Genomic DNA, 18,424 nt, shown 5'->3' with positions numbered 1-18,424 from the left:
CCGTATTGTCGCGAAACTTTCCGCGTGCATATGAAAAGCAGCAGCGGCAGTCGTCGTCGTCGTCGTCGTCGTCGTCATTGTCGTCGTTGTCGTCGTCGTCGCCGTCGTCTCCCCCGGGATCGTCTGCTATCGGTTACGGATTCCGGCAATTCAAGCTAAAGAGAACGTCGCCCGGAATGCGAAATTACGAACTCGATCGTGACGCTGATAGAGAACCGGGGAAGCACTTCAACATCAAACTCGAACTTCCAAGCAGTGGTCGCCATACGCCATTATACGCGATGGCTTAAACTGATAACAGTAATTTGATTTCTACCCCATTCACTGTGTTTACATTACCCATATCCGCCCAACGACGTTAACCGTCGCGAGGTATTTTCGTGCGAAGGCCACAACCGATGCAATATATCCACGCATGTGTTATGACATTATTCAATTTTAATAACGTTATCCATCTTCAATAGTAGGCATTAGCCTGAAATATTTATGGCCGCCCGCCCGAAAGAGCATCAAGGTCTGGCGTTGTGTAATAGTTACATAAATCAAGTCGCGCACCGACAGCAGATAGATTTTGAGAACAGCCTGAATTATTAATTTCTCTATTTAAGTTTTACCTTTTTGTGAGTAAACAAGGCGCGATCGTAATTCTCCTCCCTTTATTTTCCCCACCGGAACTTCAACCTCGAACGATGACCCGGCGGCTCGCCTATATTACCGTATTTAGGGTGTTGCCTTAGAAACACTTGCCCGGTGAAGATATCAAAGTCAGATAGGAGAGAGCACAGTCGCCTATTTTCTCAAAAATATCTATACTATATATTCGGGTGGTTATTATCGAAAAATTCGCAGCGGATTATTACGACAAAAACGATCCCCGCGGCGGAAGGAAGCAATTACATATATTTCCACGAGAATTGTTATATAAATTCCTTTATTGTCGCTAGCAGAAATCACATCGCGGCGAACCGCGTTAGGAACAAAAACGCCCCGGAGGGATGGAACAAGAATGTGCATGCGTGGGAAATTGCAGGAACGTGGGGTATCGATTGCTGGAATCGCTTGCCGGTACATTCGCTTTATCTTTCGGCTGGCAAACAGTTAACACAAGCGGGCGTAATTTTCGGCCGCTATTGTCGCGGACGGCGGTAAGGCCACCGGGGACCGAAGAGCTTTACAAGCACAGGTTTTGGTATATATGTTACGACGACCGCGCCAAATGAAGACCCGCCTGCAAGAACCAGATAGCCTCGCCTTTGATCGAAGTGAATTATTTACATGGAAATGGAGACAATCTCCTGCTGCAGAGGATAATGCAAGTGTTTATTAAGGCAAATTGTTAGTCGGTAGTCGCAGCAGTTTGATGAAGTTCGAAGCTTGTTTGCGCGCTAACCATAAATGGATTTAACTCTATCTTCACATATTGGGTCTGATAGCGTGCGGAATAAAATTGATTGTTCCCGCCTTTTCTCTCGTCTCTCTTTTCGCCCCACAGACTTGTGTATATGTGTGTTCCCTCATGTAATTTAAATTTTATCGAGAATGTCTCGAGCGCTTTGAGTTGCAAATCGGAAACACAAACGGTAACTTAAAAAGTAATGGAAAATCAAATTTTTAGTGGATTCTCCATGTCAATAAATACATTCGGATGCACGACCGTGAAAAGCGGAATGGAATTAATAATATTTCCATTGTAAATTATGTATCAAACAACTCAGTTTGATTAACCGGCCAGCGTCATACTGTGAAGTTCTTTATTTAGTTATCGAAAGCCGCAGCCAGCCGATAAAATTCGCGTTAAAAACCCCGTCCGCTTTTTACCAAACCAAAGAGGAACCCTTTTTACCTGGCCTTTGCGCGAACGAGAGTTTGTTAGTTTTTGCGGCGGCCCGACAAATCGAGACACCCCGGGGTTCGATCCATTTTTCATGCCACCCTACGGGACAAATAACAAACTTTGTTAACGATTACACCGCGTATATCAGTTCGGCCGTCCGCCGTCCCTCGGAGCGAGTGACGGAAAGCAGCCGTGAGGCAAGAACGAACGCGCTCGTGTGTCGCGTCGTGCCGGAAACGGACCGCTCAATTAGTAACCAAGCGCCACCTCGTAAACAAAGCGCACGGGTTAAAGGCATCGCTTTGAAGGGTCCTCTTCCCCGACGCGCCGGGGAAAAAAAGGAGTCGCGAGCGGCGGTGAAAAAGCGCCGACAATCGCAGGAATGTAGCGACTATTGATCGCGCCACACCGGTCACGTGTGCTATATCTTTTCGATCGCCGAAGCCGGCACTTAATTCGATGGCGGATGGGCGACCCTTTCTACCCCTCCTGTTTCCGTCGCTGACAACGCGTTTCGCCGTCTCTTTCGTCCGTCGCCCGTCGACGCACGGGCGCAACCGGGTCCGCGACGTCTCGGCGGAGAATAAAAAAAGAAATATTCCGGATGAGACGACGCGATAACAGTAATAGCGGACTCGTCTCCCCGAGCGGTGGCAGTTACAGGGTTGTAATATTGATCGGGCACCGGGTCACCGTTCACATGTCCGGAGTTGGATTCGCGCCATTTCGTTGGTCAGACGAAAGGTCAGCACCATTTTCTATTATTTTCGCAATAAGCTGATCAATCTTTCGCTTCCCGATCCAGAGACGCATCGTTTTTTGCGACATCAAATTTGTCGAATGCAATCGATAATGTACGGCATGCTTGTGTCAGTCGAGTTTTTCGCGTACGGAAAACGCGTTCCTCGCGTCTATCGAATCACACAAAATGTAATATTCCAAATATTTGCACAAATAATAATTAATACGATGTTTAGTTGATTAGATGACGAATTACGTTATTATATATTCAAGCTGCGCCATAAAAGCTAACTAGGAAACATTTTAATCCGGAACTGTGTCTATGCGCAAATGGAAATGTCGCAGCAAATGAATTTGCATAGAAAGTTGGAGTTTTGCATATAAATAGTGCCGGGCCAGACACAATGTGTGTCATTACTTTAGAATTGCGTTTTCGCACCACAGCACTGTAATCGTATTGTACGGAAAAGCCATAAATATATAAAATATTGGGTAACCATCGCATTATGAAAGCAATATTCTGTGTTTTGCTCATAATGGTATAAAATCATGATATCATTAAATCGAATATTGTATTCAACGCGTTGACTGCTTTAGTAGAAAAAATATCCCGATCATACATCGGAAAGTGCGATGCACGCAAATTGATATCTTTCAAGTAATCACATGATGGATGATATTCGATTATTAATTCATGATAAATTATATCGGATTATTATTTCAATCACAAATTTGTTATTACACTACATAACTATATAATTATGTAAACAATATAAGTAAATGTTTTTTTTTCTTAATTTTATTATTGAGAATTGTCTGGAAAAACATTTTAAAGTGAGTGCAAATCGTTGTCAAAACTTTAATTTTTTAATTAAATAATAATAATTAATTTAATATTAATTAATATTAAATTAATTATTATTAATTATTATTATTTTAATATTAAATTAATTATTATTAATTATTATTATTTTTTACTAAGTTAACTTAGTAAAAGATGTTTACTATGTTTAAAAAAGTACTACAAAATTTACAACTTAAAAGTACTTAAGGTTCGAGTTTAAATTTCCTTATTTTTCATTCTTTCCGTCTTGAGTAGAAGTAGTCACGCGCTGACATCAAAAGGCACGTATATATTTTACTCCTAGAAATTTGAAAAGAATATTTTCCATAAGGAATATTTTAGCTGAATGCAAACCGAGAATACAAACAATCAAAAAATAGGAGGAAAGACAGAAAAATCATCTAACTGCAGTTGGTCTTTCCAGAGAATTTCGCAATTTCGCGTGATATACATCACGCTCAAATATCATGAAGCTACAAAAGCGTCCGCGGGATAAAATAGACGGGAGAATGAAACACGACCATGATGTCACGTGGCAGTCGACGCGTTAAATTGCGGAAACACCCCTTTTACGCGGGTCTCTCTCTATTTCCACTTACCTTTCGGCAGGCAGACACAGACGTGCGTAATTTTCCACGGCGATTGCGCCCAACGTTAGTACGGTCACCAGGAAGCAAAGGATCTCGATGGTATACTCGAATCGGCAAGTAATTAGGGACTCTTCATGGCCCGCCAGGATTACGATTACCGAGGCCGGTATTACCACGCCGGTCACCAGCAGGTCCGCTAACGCCACGTTCACGAGGAACGCGTTTCCTGGAAAAAGAAGCCGCGCGAAACTCATTAAAGTAATTAGCGTCTAACAGTTCTTGCGATCTGGAAACGCTCGAGAGAGCCGGCACTTGGCACTTTTTTGCGTCCGGACATTACAGATACGGTCTTCGAATAATTTGCTTCGAGTATTATTGCCCCATCGAGCGGTAATCTAAAAATTGTTCGAAACGATGTCTAAATTAATGTGCGAGCCGTCGTATTTTCCAAGTGCCGTACATTCGGGGGTCGGAAAATTGGCTGAAATCAATACGCGCTTTTTACATTTAAAATTCATAGTCTTTCGAAACTTTCGATATAAACAGGTCATTTAATGTTTTCAACAAGAGTTTCGAATAATTTCCGAAATCATCGCAACCAAAGCTTAAAATAGCAAAACAGTTTCGAATATAACGCGAGTATTCTCGTGTTATTGCGAGAATTTTACGCAACTCCATACAATATCAGCTTTAATACTGCGATCGTTGCGCGACGGGAATTGGGCAGCCCCAGGTTGCACTAATACGTAAATTAGAGGTTTCATTCGCCTTTTGAGGCTTCCTCTGTACGCTTACGGTGCCGTTTTCCCGCGACTTTGTCGTAGAAGTTAGAATTTACCGTCTAGAATGTAATCCAGTGGGTTAGACTTCGTCGTTTCCGATCGATCGCGCGCGCCTCGCCGCGGCGCGCTGTGTCCGCCGTGGATTCCGGACAGTGATATAAATTCACGGGGTAATCGTGTTGGACACGTACCGATCTATCGCGCACGACGCCAGGATTTCGTCTGTATTGCCAAGAGCATCCAAGACGCCCGCACTTTTGCGCACCGCCCCCTTCCGTTGGCAGAAGTGCCAGCCTTCAAGTAGCCTCGTGCCAAGCTATTATATTACGCGTACTATCGTTTTGGATTTTTTTCGCAATTCCGCGCCGCAGACTTAAAGAGCGTTACGACTGTTTGATTTTCGCCCGTCGCGGAAGAGCTCGGAACGCGGCCAATCTCCAGCATTTAATCAACGTACGCCCACGAGGGCATAATATCCGCGATCGTGAGCTTCTGCTCGGGCGAATCGCATAAAAGTCATAGTAATTGCAAAACGATGTCGGCCGAAACAAACGGCTCTAGCCGGCTGTAAAACTTTGTTCAAACGGCAGCAATGACGACTACGGCAATGATGACGAAGACGATGAGGACGACGACGACGACGACGACGGCTACGGCTACTAAAACGTGAATAAGACCGCGCTATGAAGCCGCAGCTGTTATTGCGAGTCAACGATTATAGCGTTTCATAAGTTCATACGTAGAGACCGGCTGAGCGAAATATCAAATTGTAGAAAGTCGCGGAAAGAAAGGGGCGTAATATCCGCATTACCTCGCATTGCCCCTCTCGCGACGCGATATATTCCCTCGATTCTCGGGGATTTTCCCGAGATCAATACCAGCGAAGACACGGAGAAAAGGAAATAATATCCGTACGTCGTCACGTCCTTAGGGGAGTATAACGCTATAATAAGGTTGCACGTTCCTGCATGAGAGAACGAACGCATGCCGTTACGTTCGCCCGCGCCGCGCTTTATGCGTAATAAAACGCGTAATAAGATTTTTTTTGTTTCGTCAAGTGCGCGGCTAGAGCGTCAGGTTTTCGCGATAAGTTTAACAATCTGCCCTTGAATGAAAGAAAAAAAATGATATAACGATGTTGACGGCGCCGGGAATGAGCCAAGTTTTCATAAGTCAATCGCCGCATTGCATGCATATGTATGCGCGTATCACACACACACACACACACATACAAAAAACAATTATTATAATTATGCATTTCCTTGCAGCTGCACTCTACCCGTGCTCTTGGTTGCGGTTGCCTGGCTTCACTCGCCTTTATAAGACAAATTTTCATTTACTATGGTTTCCTTATGCAAATAGATACCGCGCACAATAGGATAATGCCCTGCGCCAACGTGAAACGATGCAGTGGGTTATCAAGTATTCAAATTACTTAACACACACGAATATAGTTATGAGCACTCGAGCATCGTGTCTATAACCGCGCGGCTTAATTGAGCGATAAAAGCACTTTTAAGAAGTCATCAACACCTATAAATTACGAACAAAGCGGCGCGTTAAATTGCAGCTCGCACGTGCAGTTTGGTCTTTTTCCAACGTCTTATCGCTAGCTCACATTGAAATACTTGGCACTGACGGGTTAATTGAGGCTTGTTATCCGAATATCAAATAACGTACTTTCTTCTATTCTTCGTAGTTTTAATGCGGCCTAGCCATTAATTATACGAGGCGGAAGATTGCGGTTTCGAATTTTAACAACTTTAGAAGATAACGTGCTGGTATTCACGTAACACAATACATTCCTAGTTTCGGCATAATACTCTCGTTATTTCGCCTCCATATTTCGCGTATAATAACCTTACCATCCCGAGTCAAAATTTAGCGTCTCTTTTAATGCTCATACAGCCTATATGAACCTATTTTTACGGAATTAGAACCTAGAACTCCTCTTTTAAAACTTGATTTCCTATAATTTGACGTTGAAATACTACTTTAAACCTATAGAGCCTCACAAAATAGATTGTATTACTGCGAGAACTCCTCCATTAAACCTCGAACTTTTATCTAGTATATATATATATACAGGGTGATTCAAAATAATCTGATGTCCTTGCAATGCCATATTCTTGAGCGAATTCTGAGACGATTTTTCCTTTTACAAAATTTTGTCCGAAGCTTAGTTTTTGAGTTATAATTGAAAATAGGTAGCAACTTATGAGTTCGATACAACGGGCAGGCAGGGACGCGCAATGTATAATGAGACTGTCAAGTGTTTACTGTCGTCTCATGACGCATTGCCCGTCCCTGCCTGTCCGTTGTATCGGACTCGTAAGTAGCAAATTATTTTCAATTATAACTCGAAAACTAAGCTTCGGACAAAATTTTGTAAAAGGAAAAATCGTCTCAGAATTCGCTCAAGAATATGGCATTGCAAGGACATCAGGTTATTTTGAATCACCCTGTATACTAGATAAATTCGACCTATAAAAGTTATTATAATGTTTAATCATAAAGGAAAATATTTGATTCGTTGCATTTCCAACTTTCATTAATATTGATACCTTTCCGTTTTTTTCTTCAAAATAGTGATATGATATCTGAAAAAAATTCAACGCAAAAAAATTTTTTTTAATTAATTTTTTTATTAAATGTTAACTATTTTAGATGTACTCGTTAAAATTCAAATAAAAATAAAAAACTATACGAGCAATATGCATAATGTGGTTGTATTTTGATTATTGCTTTATTAAGTGATACAATATTATCAAACGTTTCAGTCTTAATTTGAACCTTTTTCTGTATAAGTATTTCTGTCTGAACTTGTTTTAACGCATGTTAACTATACTTAATAATATACTCTTAACTATATGTATTACATATACTTAATAAATAATATTTAATTCAATAAATATTATGTAATGTTTTTAGTATCTTATTTTATATTTAATATCTTAATTTAATATTTTTAATATAATCACAAAGGTATATGGATTTTCAGCACTAGTTTTATGATATTATCAAGAAATTCTAATGATTGCAAAAATCTTCACAATAATAAAAAAAATTACTAACTATATAATTTTAATTGATGATAATTTTAATAGCATACAATTTTTAAAAATATCAGAAATCAATACTCAAGTTGAGTACTGAGTTGAGACTGAAATCAATACTAGTTGAATTTTGATATTATATTTTGATATTATCAAGAAATTTCTAATAATTACAAATTTTCAAAAGATAATAAAATTCAACTAAATGGTATTGATTGATGATATTTTTAAATTGTATGCTATTAAAAATTATCGTTAATCAAAATTATAGTTAGTATTTTTTTTTATTGTGAACATTTGCAATCATTAGAATTTCTTGATAATATCATAAAAGTAGTGCTGGCAAAAAGAAATCTATATATTTTCAGGGTCTAAAGCGGGTCAACGGAGGGTTTTAACTAAACCCTACTTTGAAGCTTTAGCAGGAAAAAAGGAAATTTCGGACATATTGTAGCGCCAAAGTAGGTGCTATTATATACATACGATACAATGCATAACATCTACTTTGACTCTCTTATGCCTACCTCAAAATAAAAGATTAAGGTTCAATATAGGTGCTAAATTTCGACTCGGGATGCTATCGCAAACATAAATACAATGTTTAATCGCAAAACTAAGATCCAGCCGAATAGAAGCAATTGTTGCAGCCTTATCCTGCAAAAATAGTCTCCCATATATATTGTTGTACGGCCAAAAATCTAAATCGATTACTTACCACCTGCATTCACCGCAAAGATGCTAACTTGGAATCGTATATACGCGACATTACCGTCGAGTCAATAATTCTAAAGCCGCGGAATTAAGAATATCCGGAGAAAAACGTGTTCTCCCAGATAAAGTAAATTACATCGCGACGCTACCCCAAAGGCGACACCCTCGTTGAAAAGCTGAGGTGACATTTTTACCGAAAGCAACCTCGGACTTGTCGCTTTTCGGGAGGCGCGAAAACGTGGTCGCACCAACACGCCTACGGCCCGCACAGCCGCAAACGTGTTCGCGTCTTTGGCAAGGATATTACACCACGATAAAAATGATTACGCGACAAATTGCACCGTCCGCCGCTTCGGCGAGGAAAGGCGCCGCCGCCGCCGCCTTTCGCCACCACCTCCCGTCCCGGTTAATAGGATGAAATATCGCGGCCTCTCGGTAGGTAGGTAGGCGAAAACCCCGGGGAGAGTCGCTGAGAGGGCCGGCAGGATCGAAGGGAGGGACCGCTCTCTCTTCAGGTATCGGTGAATTAAGCCCTGCAGTCGTCGCATTCGCGCCGCCCGCATTCGCCGATCGCATTTTCCGGAGGTACGTTTCGGCGTGACGAGATCCGATCGATTCAGCGGTTGATGCGTGGAATAAATTATCCCGCATCAGCGCTCGTGGCGTCACTTCGAAATTGATTCTCTCTATCTCGCTCCTCTATATCTCCATCTCTCATCCGGGTCCCCTGTCTAGCCGCAGTGCCGCAGCATCGTCATGGGAACGTGCTCCCTTCCCCTCCCACCGGGGATATTCTTCTACGTGCCGAATGAATCCGCGCTGATCAGAATTTGTTTTAATCGATTTACCGAGTCAGCCCGCTGCCGCCGCGCGCGCCCGTTCTCTCTCTCTCTCTCTCTCTCGTTCTCTCTCCTCGCCCGAACCTCGCCGAGCCTCGTTTCACGAGCGCCGAACCGAACTATTCGCCAACCGCACCGCGGAGTACTCGAAGTATTCGCATTACCGGCGGGGATTCACCGCGTTCGGCCGCCGCCTCCGTGATCGGGGTTTCCAAAGGGAGCACCCAGACGAGACGAGATGAGACAAGAGCGAGGAAGAGAAAGAGAGAGAGAGAGATAGGGCAGAGAGGAGGAGAAGAGGAGAGAGATATAGAACGGCGCTCTCTCGTTGCGGCATTAGATACGGGACGGGCAGAGTTATACGGCAACCGGGCCCGCTCGTGCGGCTACGCGCCGCGAAATTGACTCGCTCATCCGTGTACACCCTTATAGCGACCCCACGACTGCGCAATCCATTACGGCGCCATCGGGTTACCGGGCATCGCGCGGACCCCGCGCTGCGGTGTGGGCTTTTTGTTTCTGCCGAGTTCTCGCCGCGCCGGCAGAGTTCACGCAAACGAAGCCGAAGTCCGTCCGACACTTCACGTCCGCAGTAGAAATGGGGTTTACGTCAGGCACGAACGGACATCCACGAGCATCTCCCCGATCCTCCCTCCGCGCGCACCGGAGACGTTCCTCCTGCCGGCCGGCGCGCTGGGGAAAAAGGAGGAATCGCGTGCTAGGGCCGGATTTCCGGCTACAGACAGGCCAGTTGCCGTCGCGTCACGTTCCGACGTATTTATTGGAAAGGGACGATCGTGAAGTTCGAAATTGCGCGCGCGATCGGCACATTAAAACTTCAATCTCATTACAAGCTTTATTCGATGTCCTACGATATTCTATCCATATCGAGCCCCTGTATTACGTAATATTGGCCATTCGCGTAAATTGGCAGTGACTCGGCGCAAATTCCTTCGTAATAAATATTTAGCGCAATGGAGAGTCATTTTATACAAGACTTTGATTTTCAGGAAGGCATTAAATTCATCATGAAACAAAGTATTAAATTTACATGTTACAAGAAATTAACCGCATCGCAATTACGTTTTTCCATCGATAAAAAGCGAAATGCAAAAATTATATTAGGTCCTTGAATAAGTTCTCGCTGTTTCTTAAAAGATGGCGTAGCGGCACTCTGTGCATGGAATTTCGTACGGAAACGCATCAGCTAAGTAGTACTATATGTAACCTCAAATTCTAGTAGATACAGTTTACCACAGTGTCAACCACGTGTTTAATTACCTATTGCGAAAATGTCTACTTTTGTGCCAAATAAAGTGTTTTTGCGGGGAATTTTATTGCACTGCTTTATTCAAAAGAAATCTGCAGCTGAAGCACACAGAATTCTTGTTGAAACATATGGTGACAATGCTCTGTCGAATACGACATGCAGAGACTGGTTTAGGCGCTTTAAAAATAATGACTTTGACCTTGAAGATAAAGAACGTTCTGGAGCACCGACAAAGTTTGAAGACGAAGAAACCTAATGAAACTATCACGGGAGCTCGCTATCGACTTCAGATGATGCGTTTGAGTCGAGCTCTAAAAGAAAAGCGGCCACTATACGGGCAGAGACACGACAAAGTCATTTTGTTACATGACAATGCTCGGCCACATGTGGCAAAACCAGTCAAAACTTACCTGGAAACGCTTCAATGGGAAGTTCTACCTCACCCGCCGTATTCACCGGACATAGCCCCCTCGGATTACCACTTGTTTCGGTCGATGGCGCATGGTTTGAGCGAGCAGCGCTTCCATTCTTTCGAAGAAACCGAAAAATGGGTCGATTCATGGATTGCGTCAAAAGATGAATCGTTTTTTCGACGGGGGATTCAATTACTGCCAGAAAGATGGGAGAAAGTGGTCTCTAATGATGGACAATACTTTGAGTAAAGTTATTGTAAGCCTTATATTTTAAATTAATGTTTTTTTTTAACAAAAAAAACAGCGAGAACTTATTCAAGGTCCTAATATATTTACGAAAAAAATGAATATATAACTTTTATTCACCGCTACGTTGCTTTCAAGGTATCAAATAATATAAGAAAAATATGACTGGACGTATGAAAGAAATACTAGCGGAGTGGTATCAAAGATGACTCAGTCAACCTTAATGTCTGACCACGTTCACGCACTCCGTCGTATCAAGAATTCATGTATCGTCATTCGCGGCCGATATAAATATTTTATACTTGGAGCGCGCGCATCGAACGTGGAAACGACCGCAGTGTATCATCGAGGAGCAGCCTCCCTAGAATATTTGCGTCCGTCACGTCCGAACGTCCGGATGAGTCACTGTAAAATCGAGAAATAGTCGCGGACAAGCCGGAAGTTAATCCTCGTTACCGCGATAATAATGATCCAAGTTTGTCGTCGTCATTGCAGCTCGAGCGACGACGCATCGCGACGGTCCGCGCGTTAAGAGAACTTTATAGCTGGGAAAACGAGGAAAGCGGAACGAGATTTTCTCAGTGAATGGCTTCGGACGAACGAAAGTATTATTTGCGCCACTATCGAGATTCATGCGGAATAAAATAGCGGTAAAAATGTTTCGGACCGTTTCAATAAGAATTACGACGATGGCCAGTGTGACGGTACACAGTTATAAAACCGAGAAACTCGGAAAATTGAAGTACTGAGAAAAGGAAGAAAGGGAAGAAGACGAAGGAGAGGAGGAGGAGGAGGAAAAAGAAAAAGTCATTTAAAGAGAGAGAGAAAGTGCGGTAAAGTAAAATTGATTTGCTGCTCTGGGACTAGGACTTCTCTTGGAAAACTATACTTGGTATATAAGTACATATGTGATAAATAAATGACCACATATATAACATTTTATTTACAATCTCAAAACTATAAAAGTATAAAAAAGTACAAGCAAAAAAGTACAAGTAAAGATATAACACAGTATTCAAAAGATTATGCTCTTTAATAAAAATAATCTCAAAATTCTTTATATTCAAAGTTTAATTTCGTCCCCCGAGATATTTTTTATTGGATGTTAAAAAACAAATTATCTTACAACAAATTGTCGCCTCTCTCTCGAAAAATTTTCCTCCGGAAAAAAAACTGACTTTTAAACATTTATCATAAAACTTTAAATCGGAACTTCTCGGAACAACTCGTAGACGTATCATTTTCAAGCAACCCAGTTTCTCTGTATGACAAATTAAACTTGTGGATTTAAATTGAATATAAAGATAAGAAGACAGAGAAGGAAGAGCGATACACTTAGCCGACAGTGTAATTACGTTTCCACTCTCATTGCTTTGTATTCCATTCTATCTACAGCGTCATTGTTATTACGCTCTGTGCGGAGTACTCGCGTGCAAATAATAATTATCTCGGGTCGGTCTCAGAGAGCGCGAGGCAGCGCGTAGACAACGGCGCGCGCGATAGCGTCCAGGGGATTATTCATTATCACGCCGGCGTATCTGTGAAGACGAGAGAGAGAGAGAGAGGTTCGGTTTGCAAATAATACGAGAAATCGATCTCGTCATTGCCGCAGGTATAATAGCACGATGAAGATCTCATCTTCCCGGCAGAATGGTCGTGACGACGTTCGTTCTTTACTGTTATATCCCTCCCGGCCGGAAACACAGGGAGGACGCTTTTGTCCGTGAAAACGCAAAAAAAAAAAGAAAAGAAAAAAAGAAAGATAAGAGATCTTACCGCGACGATATATACGAAAGAACGTTGTTGCAAGGCACGTCGGAAATGTACGACCCCCTGGATGGCTTTTAGTCGGATATACTTCTATACAGTAAAAACTTTTGTCGTTGCATTTGTCGATGAGAGCATTCTTTCTTTCAGGTACCACTGCTCCCCCCTCCCCCCCTTCACCCTTCCTCCTTCACCGCTCGTCTTCTTTCAATCCTTTCCAACGTCTCTTTAATTTTTCACCTCAAATTTACGTATATAGCAGATCTGGCGCGAGAACGATTCCCCCGTCTCTGCGCGTGCATTCCGCTTCCGTTTTTATTTGCAGTCGTAAAAAAGAAAATTGTGGGCGTACCTCGTTTGTTGAGCTGATCCTCCACCACCACGGCGGATATCATGAAGACATTACCTACGCTGCCGGCGACAGCGAGGGAGGCCAGCAGCAGAAGTCGGGCCACTCTGGACCAGGCCGACGACAGTGTCACCGGCGAAATATCAAGGTCACCATCAGTGACGGTGCTGATCACACCGTTATACGTCGCTGTCGCGTTCATTCTGAAACTGAAAAAGAGAACGAGATTTTATTTTACGAAATAAAGATCACGTTTGTAGATTGTAACAAATAAACGTGACGATTAAACATCATCTAGCATTGTATCAAGGCTAGCTTTCACCGCAATTTCAACGGGAGAATTTGCGCTTGCTTTTAAATATAAATTAAGATTGCAGGTCTACGTGGTGATTGCGTCTATAATTGTGACTCGACATTTTCCTGGGAAATATCGCATGAGTGATTAGTGGCAAAGGCAACAAAGTTTAACTTCGATGAGCAACACATCCCCTTCCCTCTCTTATTAATTTAAAGGACGGTTCACGATGGTCTTCAAGTCTGGAACACGGAGGAAACGAGGCTGAAGCTATTCGATATCACGCTATTACACGGAGAGAGGCCCTTTGAAGATTAGGGCCGACAAGACCATACCGACCACCCTAATTGTGAATTATCGATCGGACCGTGGCGTGGGGATAGTCACCTGTTCCGATCGTGGTCCATGTTAGGTTTCCACAATGTCCTCGTTGTCGCTAACAACATCTGCGCAATATCATGGTAATTAGCAAATATAAGTGTCGTGCACGCAGTCAGATAACAGCGCCGGCGCTTTGCAGGACGCTACGCGTGTTGAGAAAACACGTTCCGCGATTTTAAGACGCGTAACAGTCGCCTGAACAGCCCGCAAACTTACCTGCAAAAGGAAGCTGCTTCGCAGACATAATGCTTCGCATTGATAAAACGAGACAGGTGCTTTTGCTTTGCAAGAAGAGAAAATTTCGGAAAGTACGAAAACAATGTTTCAAATTACGCATTATCAGTATTAATGCAAATTGTGCCAAGAACCAATCTACTTTGCTATTTTGCACATAAATGGAAATGTCTCGGTTGTACCCACAACGTTCCCAAAGTGGGTCTTAAATTTTCATTAGCAAATGAAGCCGTAGGCGGCTATTGAAATGTTCAACGTGCCGCATTTCGTCGTGCGCGAAGAAATTGATCGCGAGAATTCAATTTAATAATAAAGTCGCGTGATCACTCGCTCCGCCGATCGACGAGTTGTTCCTTACTTCTTCCAGAAATATTTTCACTTGTTGCATTAGGCCATGAAATGGCGAGCCCCCTTCGAGCCAATAATCTCATCAATCCCGTTGACCTTTCACGCACATCGACGTCAAATCAATTTCCCCGCGGACGCTGCCGGTATCTTTTCCTAATTGAAAAACGACGAGCGAGAACGAGACGCCCGTTCGCGCCAATGGAAAAAACGGAAACTGCAAAATTCTCGCTTCCGTCTTCGCGCGAAAGCGGATCAGCCGGAATGATCGATGTTCGCTGTATACGAGATGTCCCAAAACTATCCCATTTTCCCTCGCCTACAGATTTTTTAACGAATTTAGCAGTCAATCTCTGTGACGAACAGCTGCATTATTTATTTTTCCATTTGTTCATTTTGCACACGCCTTGATATTTACTACGTTTCGAAATTAATATCTACTGTTGGAATAAAATCTGGAATTACGTCAACACATAAAAACTTCGTCAGCATTTAATTTATAAGAATCACGTTCATCCTTAATCGCTTCTAACTCGGAAATTACCCAAGTTAATTTCTGCTAAATTCGCGGTTGAACAAATATTGTGACAATTTTGGGACACCCTGTACGTGGGTATCTGTGCGTCTTACGGATCCCGGGGGGCTACGACTCTTACGTCCGCTTTAAGCGGCTTTTAAATTGTAGATCTATTTCGAGAGGTGTCTCCGACCGTCTGACTACTCGACGAGATGTATAGATTACAATCTCATTGCGACACCTTGCGAAAGTGGATCTCATTCGCAATGCAAAAAGATGCAAACGGCCCCATCGGCGGAAGAGAGCATCTCACGTTTCATGAGGCTCCTTCAATCCCGTTCGAATGTATGCGTAAAAAACAAGTTGCACGCTCGCTCGATTCTGGAGCGTGTCTCGACGAAGACGTAACGATGGATGCGCTTACAGCGGCATGTTGACGGACAACCTCCATCGTGGAGTTCTGAATGAACTAGATTACAAAAAGATGTGATTGCGTCTCCGCGACTAGAGGAGAAAAAAAAGACGGCACGGCTCGAAAATCTGGGCGTTAACGGGCATTCGAATGCAGTCTTTTGAATTATTCCAATTGTACAGTCCGAAATCTACTCCACTCCCGGTTTACAATTGAAATCTCCACACAAATCCCCGGCACAGACGGCCGCAAAATTGCCGCATCTCCCGAACGGATTGTCACTTTATCTAGTTAGAAATGCGCGACGGAGACCAGTCGTCTAGTCCGAGCTCGGGCGGACCACCGCGACATTGTTCTCTCGTCACGTCTCGCGGTTGGAAATTTCATATTTCCATTCATACAGACGGCTCTCGCGGCGAGGTGCGAGAGTCGAGTCGCCTTACATGTATGCACAGAAGACAGGAAACTAACGGACTGTACTATAACACTAGCGAACTCGCTCCGCGTGTAGCGATATCGGATTTCGTGGGATCGATGATAGCCGGGATACAGTTAACTCCGCGCCGAGTCTAGTTCACGTCCGTTTTTCATGCTCGTGTCCGACGGACGGGTGTATTCGGTGCTAAACGATAGCGCTCGCGTGCTTAATTGCGCGCCACCTCGACGTCCCCTCGCATCCCGCGTGCTCCACGGCGGCCGCTAAAATTTTTACGGCGCCGACATACGCGAGATCGTGACCCTCCGCACAGCAAAGGAAAAAAAATGTATGACGATCTCGCTTTCCCGCTCAAGATCGTTCCAGCCGGTGCGCGGAGCTCGCAACGACACTTTTTATGACTCATTAAAGCGGCCGAAATCGAAATTATGGCGCAGCGATATACCGTGTTTTATTGACGATAAAGCCCGGCGTGGAGTAATTAGGCTCGTATCAAGTTTGCAAACTGCTTCATTTTAAGACTTTTGGAACTCCGCGACTCCGCGTGCGCGCGCGCGGGTGGGCGCGAGCGCCATCGATGCTCGAGGAGCGGCGCCGTTAATTTGCATGAAAGTAATCCGCAAATGAATATTCACCCGGCATATCATTAAGACCGTGAAAGGGGACACAGACCGGCCAGAGTTAAGAGTTAATGTTCACGCGTCCGTAACGATCAAAACATGTTCATTCCGTATTTATATATGTAAACCACCGAAACTCACAGAACAAAATAAACATGAGCCTTACTACCAATTAAACAAGCGTACAATAACGCCGAGACTTGTTTCCCCCCTTCCCCCTCCGCCGAGAGAGCGGCCGAAGATCTAAATGACTGATCTAAACCACCCGCAGAAGCATCTTCCATGTGGACGCGAAACCGAATGACTATTTTTAACGTTAAACGATCCGTGTAATTACACGCCATTACCTTCATACATCTTATCCGCAGTTATGGATTGGATATATAACGCTATAACTCCTTTAATCCAACGGGAGACGTTGTAGGGTGGATTCCTGAGCCATCGCGCTCCGATCGGCCGCGTATAAACCGTCGATGGACGATTACAGAGCGGAAAATAAAATTTCTCCGAGAAACGTACGTGCCGGCGTGATAAAGGCGGCAACAAATTTCGCGGATGGCGGAGTTACGCGATTACGTGACGCGTCGGCCGGGAAGGTTACGAGAAAGTTTCTGGAGTGTAAAGTGGGCTTAAGGCAGGTATAGGATAAGAAGTCACCGAGGCGAGGCTTTATGAGAAGGAGAGAAAGAGAGAAGGACGACGCGGTCGTGAGAATGTACACGGCTAAGCAAAAAATTCCTCTCGGAAGGTGATCGGTTGTGCTTGAAACGGCCCGGAAGTTTCATGGATGATATCGACCCTTTAACATCCGGGTCACGTACGCCAGCATCTTTTAATAAATAATGCATCTCGCCGATATTTGACGCGAGATGCTGTAATTTCTCTCGACCACATTTTTGACATACTTTTACGAGAGGCAAGATGAAGAGGACTTAACAGAGGCATGAAAATCGTAACAATTTATCTGGCTTATACAGCTTCAGCATTAATGTGCTTAACACCCGGATGCGCAATTTCGTTCTTCAAATTATCTCGAATAACTATTTTCTCATATTTATAGCAACATTATAATATTCTCGTTTTTAACAATTTTAGAATTACTATTTTCATCAAAAAATAGTTCAGTATCAAAATTTCTCACTATAAAAAAAAAACATTTGTCTATTATCGTTATCTAATGTCATGTATAGCAAATCACTTTTTTATTTAAATTTTAATATTGAACAATTAAAACTTATGTATTGGATTTAGATTGATATCGCCGCTACGGTAATTACGTTATTAAGATTTTCTTCATAATATCTGAGAGAGTTCAGCAGCCGCTCTTTTGCATCGCATATAATTAAGATAATCCTTTTTCATGCACATAATATGCAAAAGCAGATTATGAAAGAGCTCCCCACGGTCGAGGAAACGGCCGGACTGCGTAACGCGATCTTCAAGCTAAAAGAAATTCTTACTAGCTCCTTCTCGTAGAAAACCTGGTTCCCAAAACCACGCACTCATCATGCAGGTAGATATCACCTGCCTTCTTTATCTCTCTCTCTCTTTTACCCACTCTCTTTAGTATCATCTTACCTACTGGATTTTAAGTTATGCGAAACACAACACCACACCAATTAGTATTTTACGCGGAATAAGAACGAATTTTTTGAGTAATATATGTATATTCTTTTATAAATAGCCACATTTTATATATTATTTATATATACACACTCGTGCACGTGTGTATGCGCGCGACT

At 43.0% G+C, this 18,424-nt stretch overlaps 1 protein-coding gene across 3 annotated transcripts in view; it reads right to left on the bottom strand.

The window, feature by feature from the left end:
• Positions 1-18,424, bottom strand: part of LOC105678048 (beta-4C adrenergic receptor-like) — a 194,683-nt gene that overhangs the window by 9,575 nt on the left and 166,684 nt on the right. For 2 of the 3 annotated variants that reach the window (XM_067357283.1, XM_067357287.1), the window contains 2 exons: positions 13,446-13,651; positions 4,019-4,235 (listed from right to left, as the gene is read on the bottom strand). In XM_067357283.1, the coding sequence (XP_067213384.1) occupies positions 4,019-4,235; positions 13,446-13,644 (416 nt within the window). In that variant the 5' untranslated portion in view covers positions 13,645-13,651. Of the gene's footprint in view, positions 1-4,018; positions 4,236-13,445; positions 14,071-18,424 lie in introns of those variants that run through there. The other variant, XM_012377047.2, reaches the window with a different exon arrangement.

This window comes from Linepithema humile, chromosome 1 (genome assembly GCF_040581485.1).
Source record: "Linepithema humile isolate Giens D197 chromosome 1, Lhum_UNIL_v1.0, whole genome shotgun sequence".
Lineage (NCBI taxonomy): Eukaryota > Metazoa > Arthropoda > Insecta > Hymenoptera > Formicidae > Linepithema > Linepithema humile.
The sequence above is the reverse complement of the archived record's forward strand: the minus strand, read 5'-3'. Positions and strand labels throughout refer to the sequence as shown.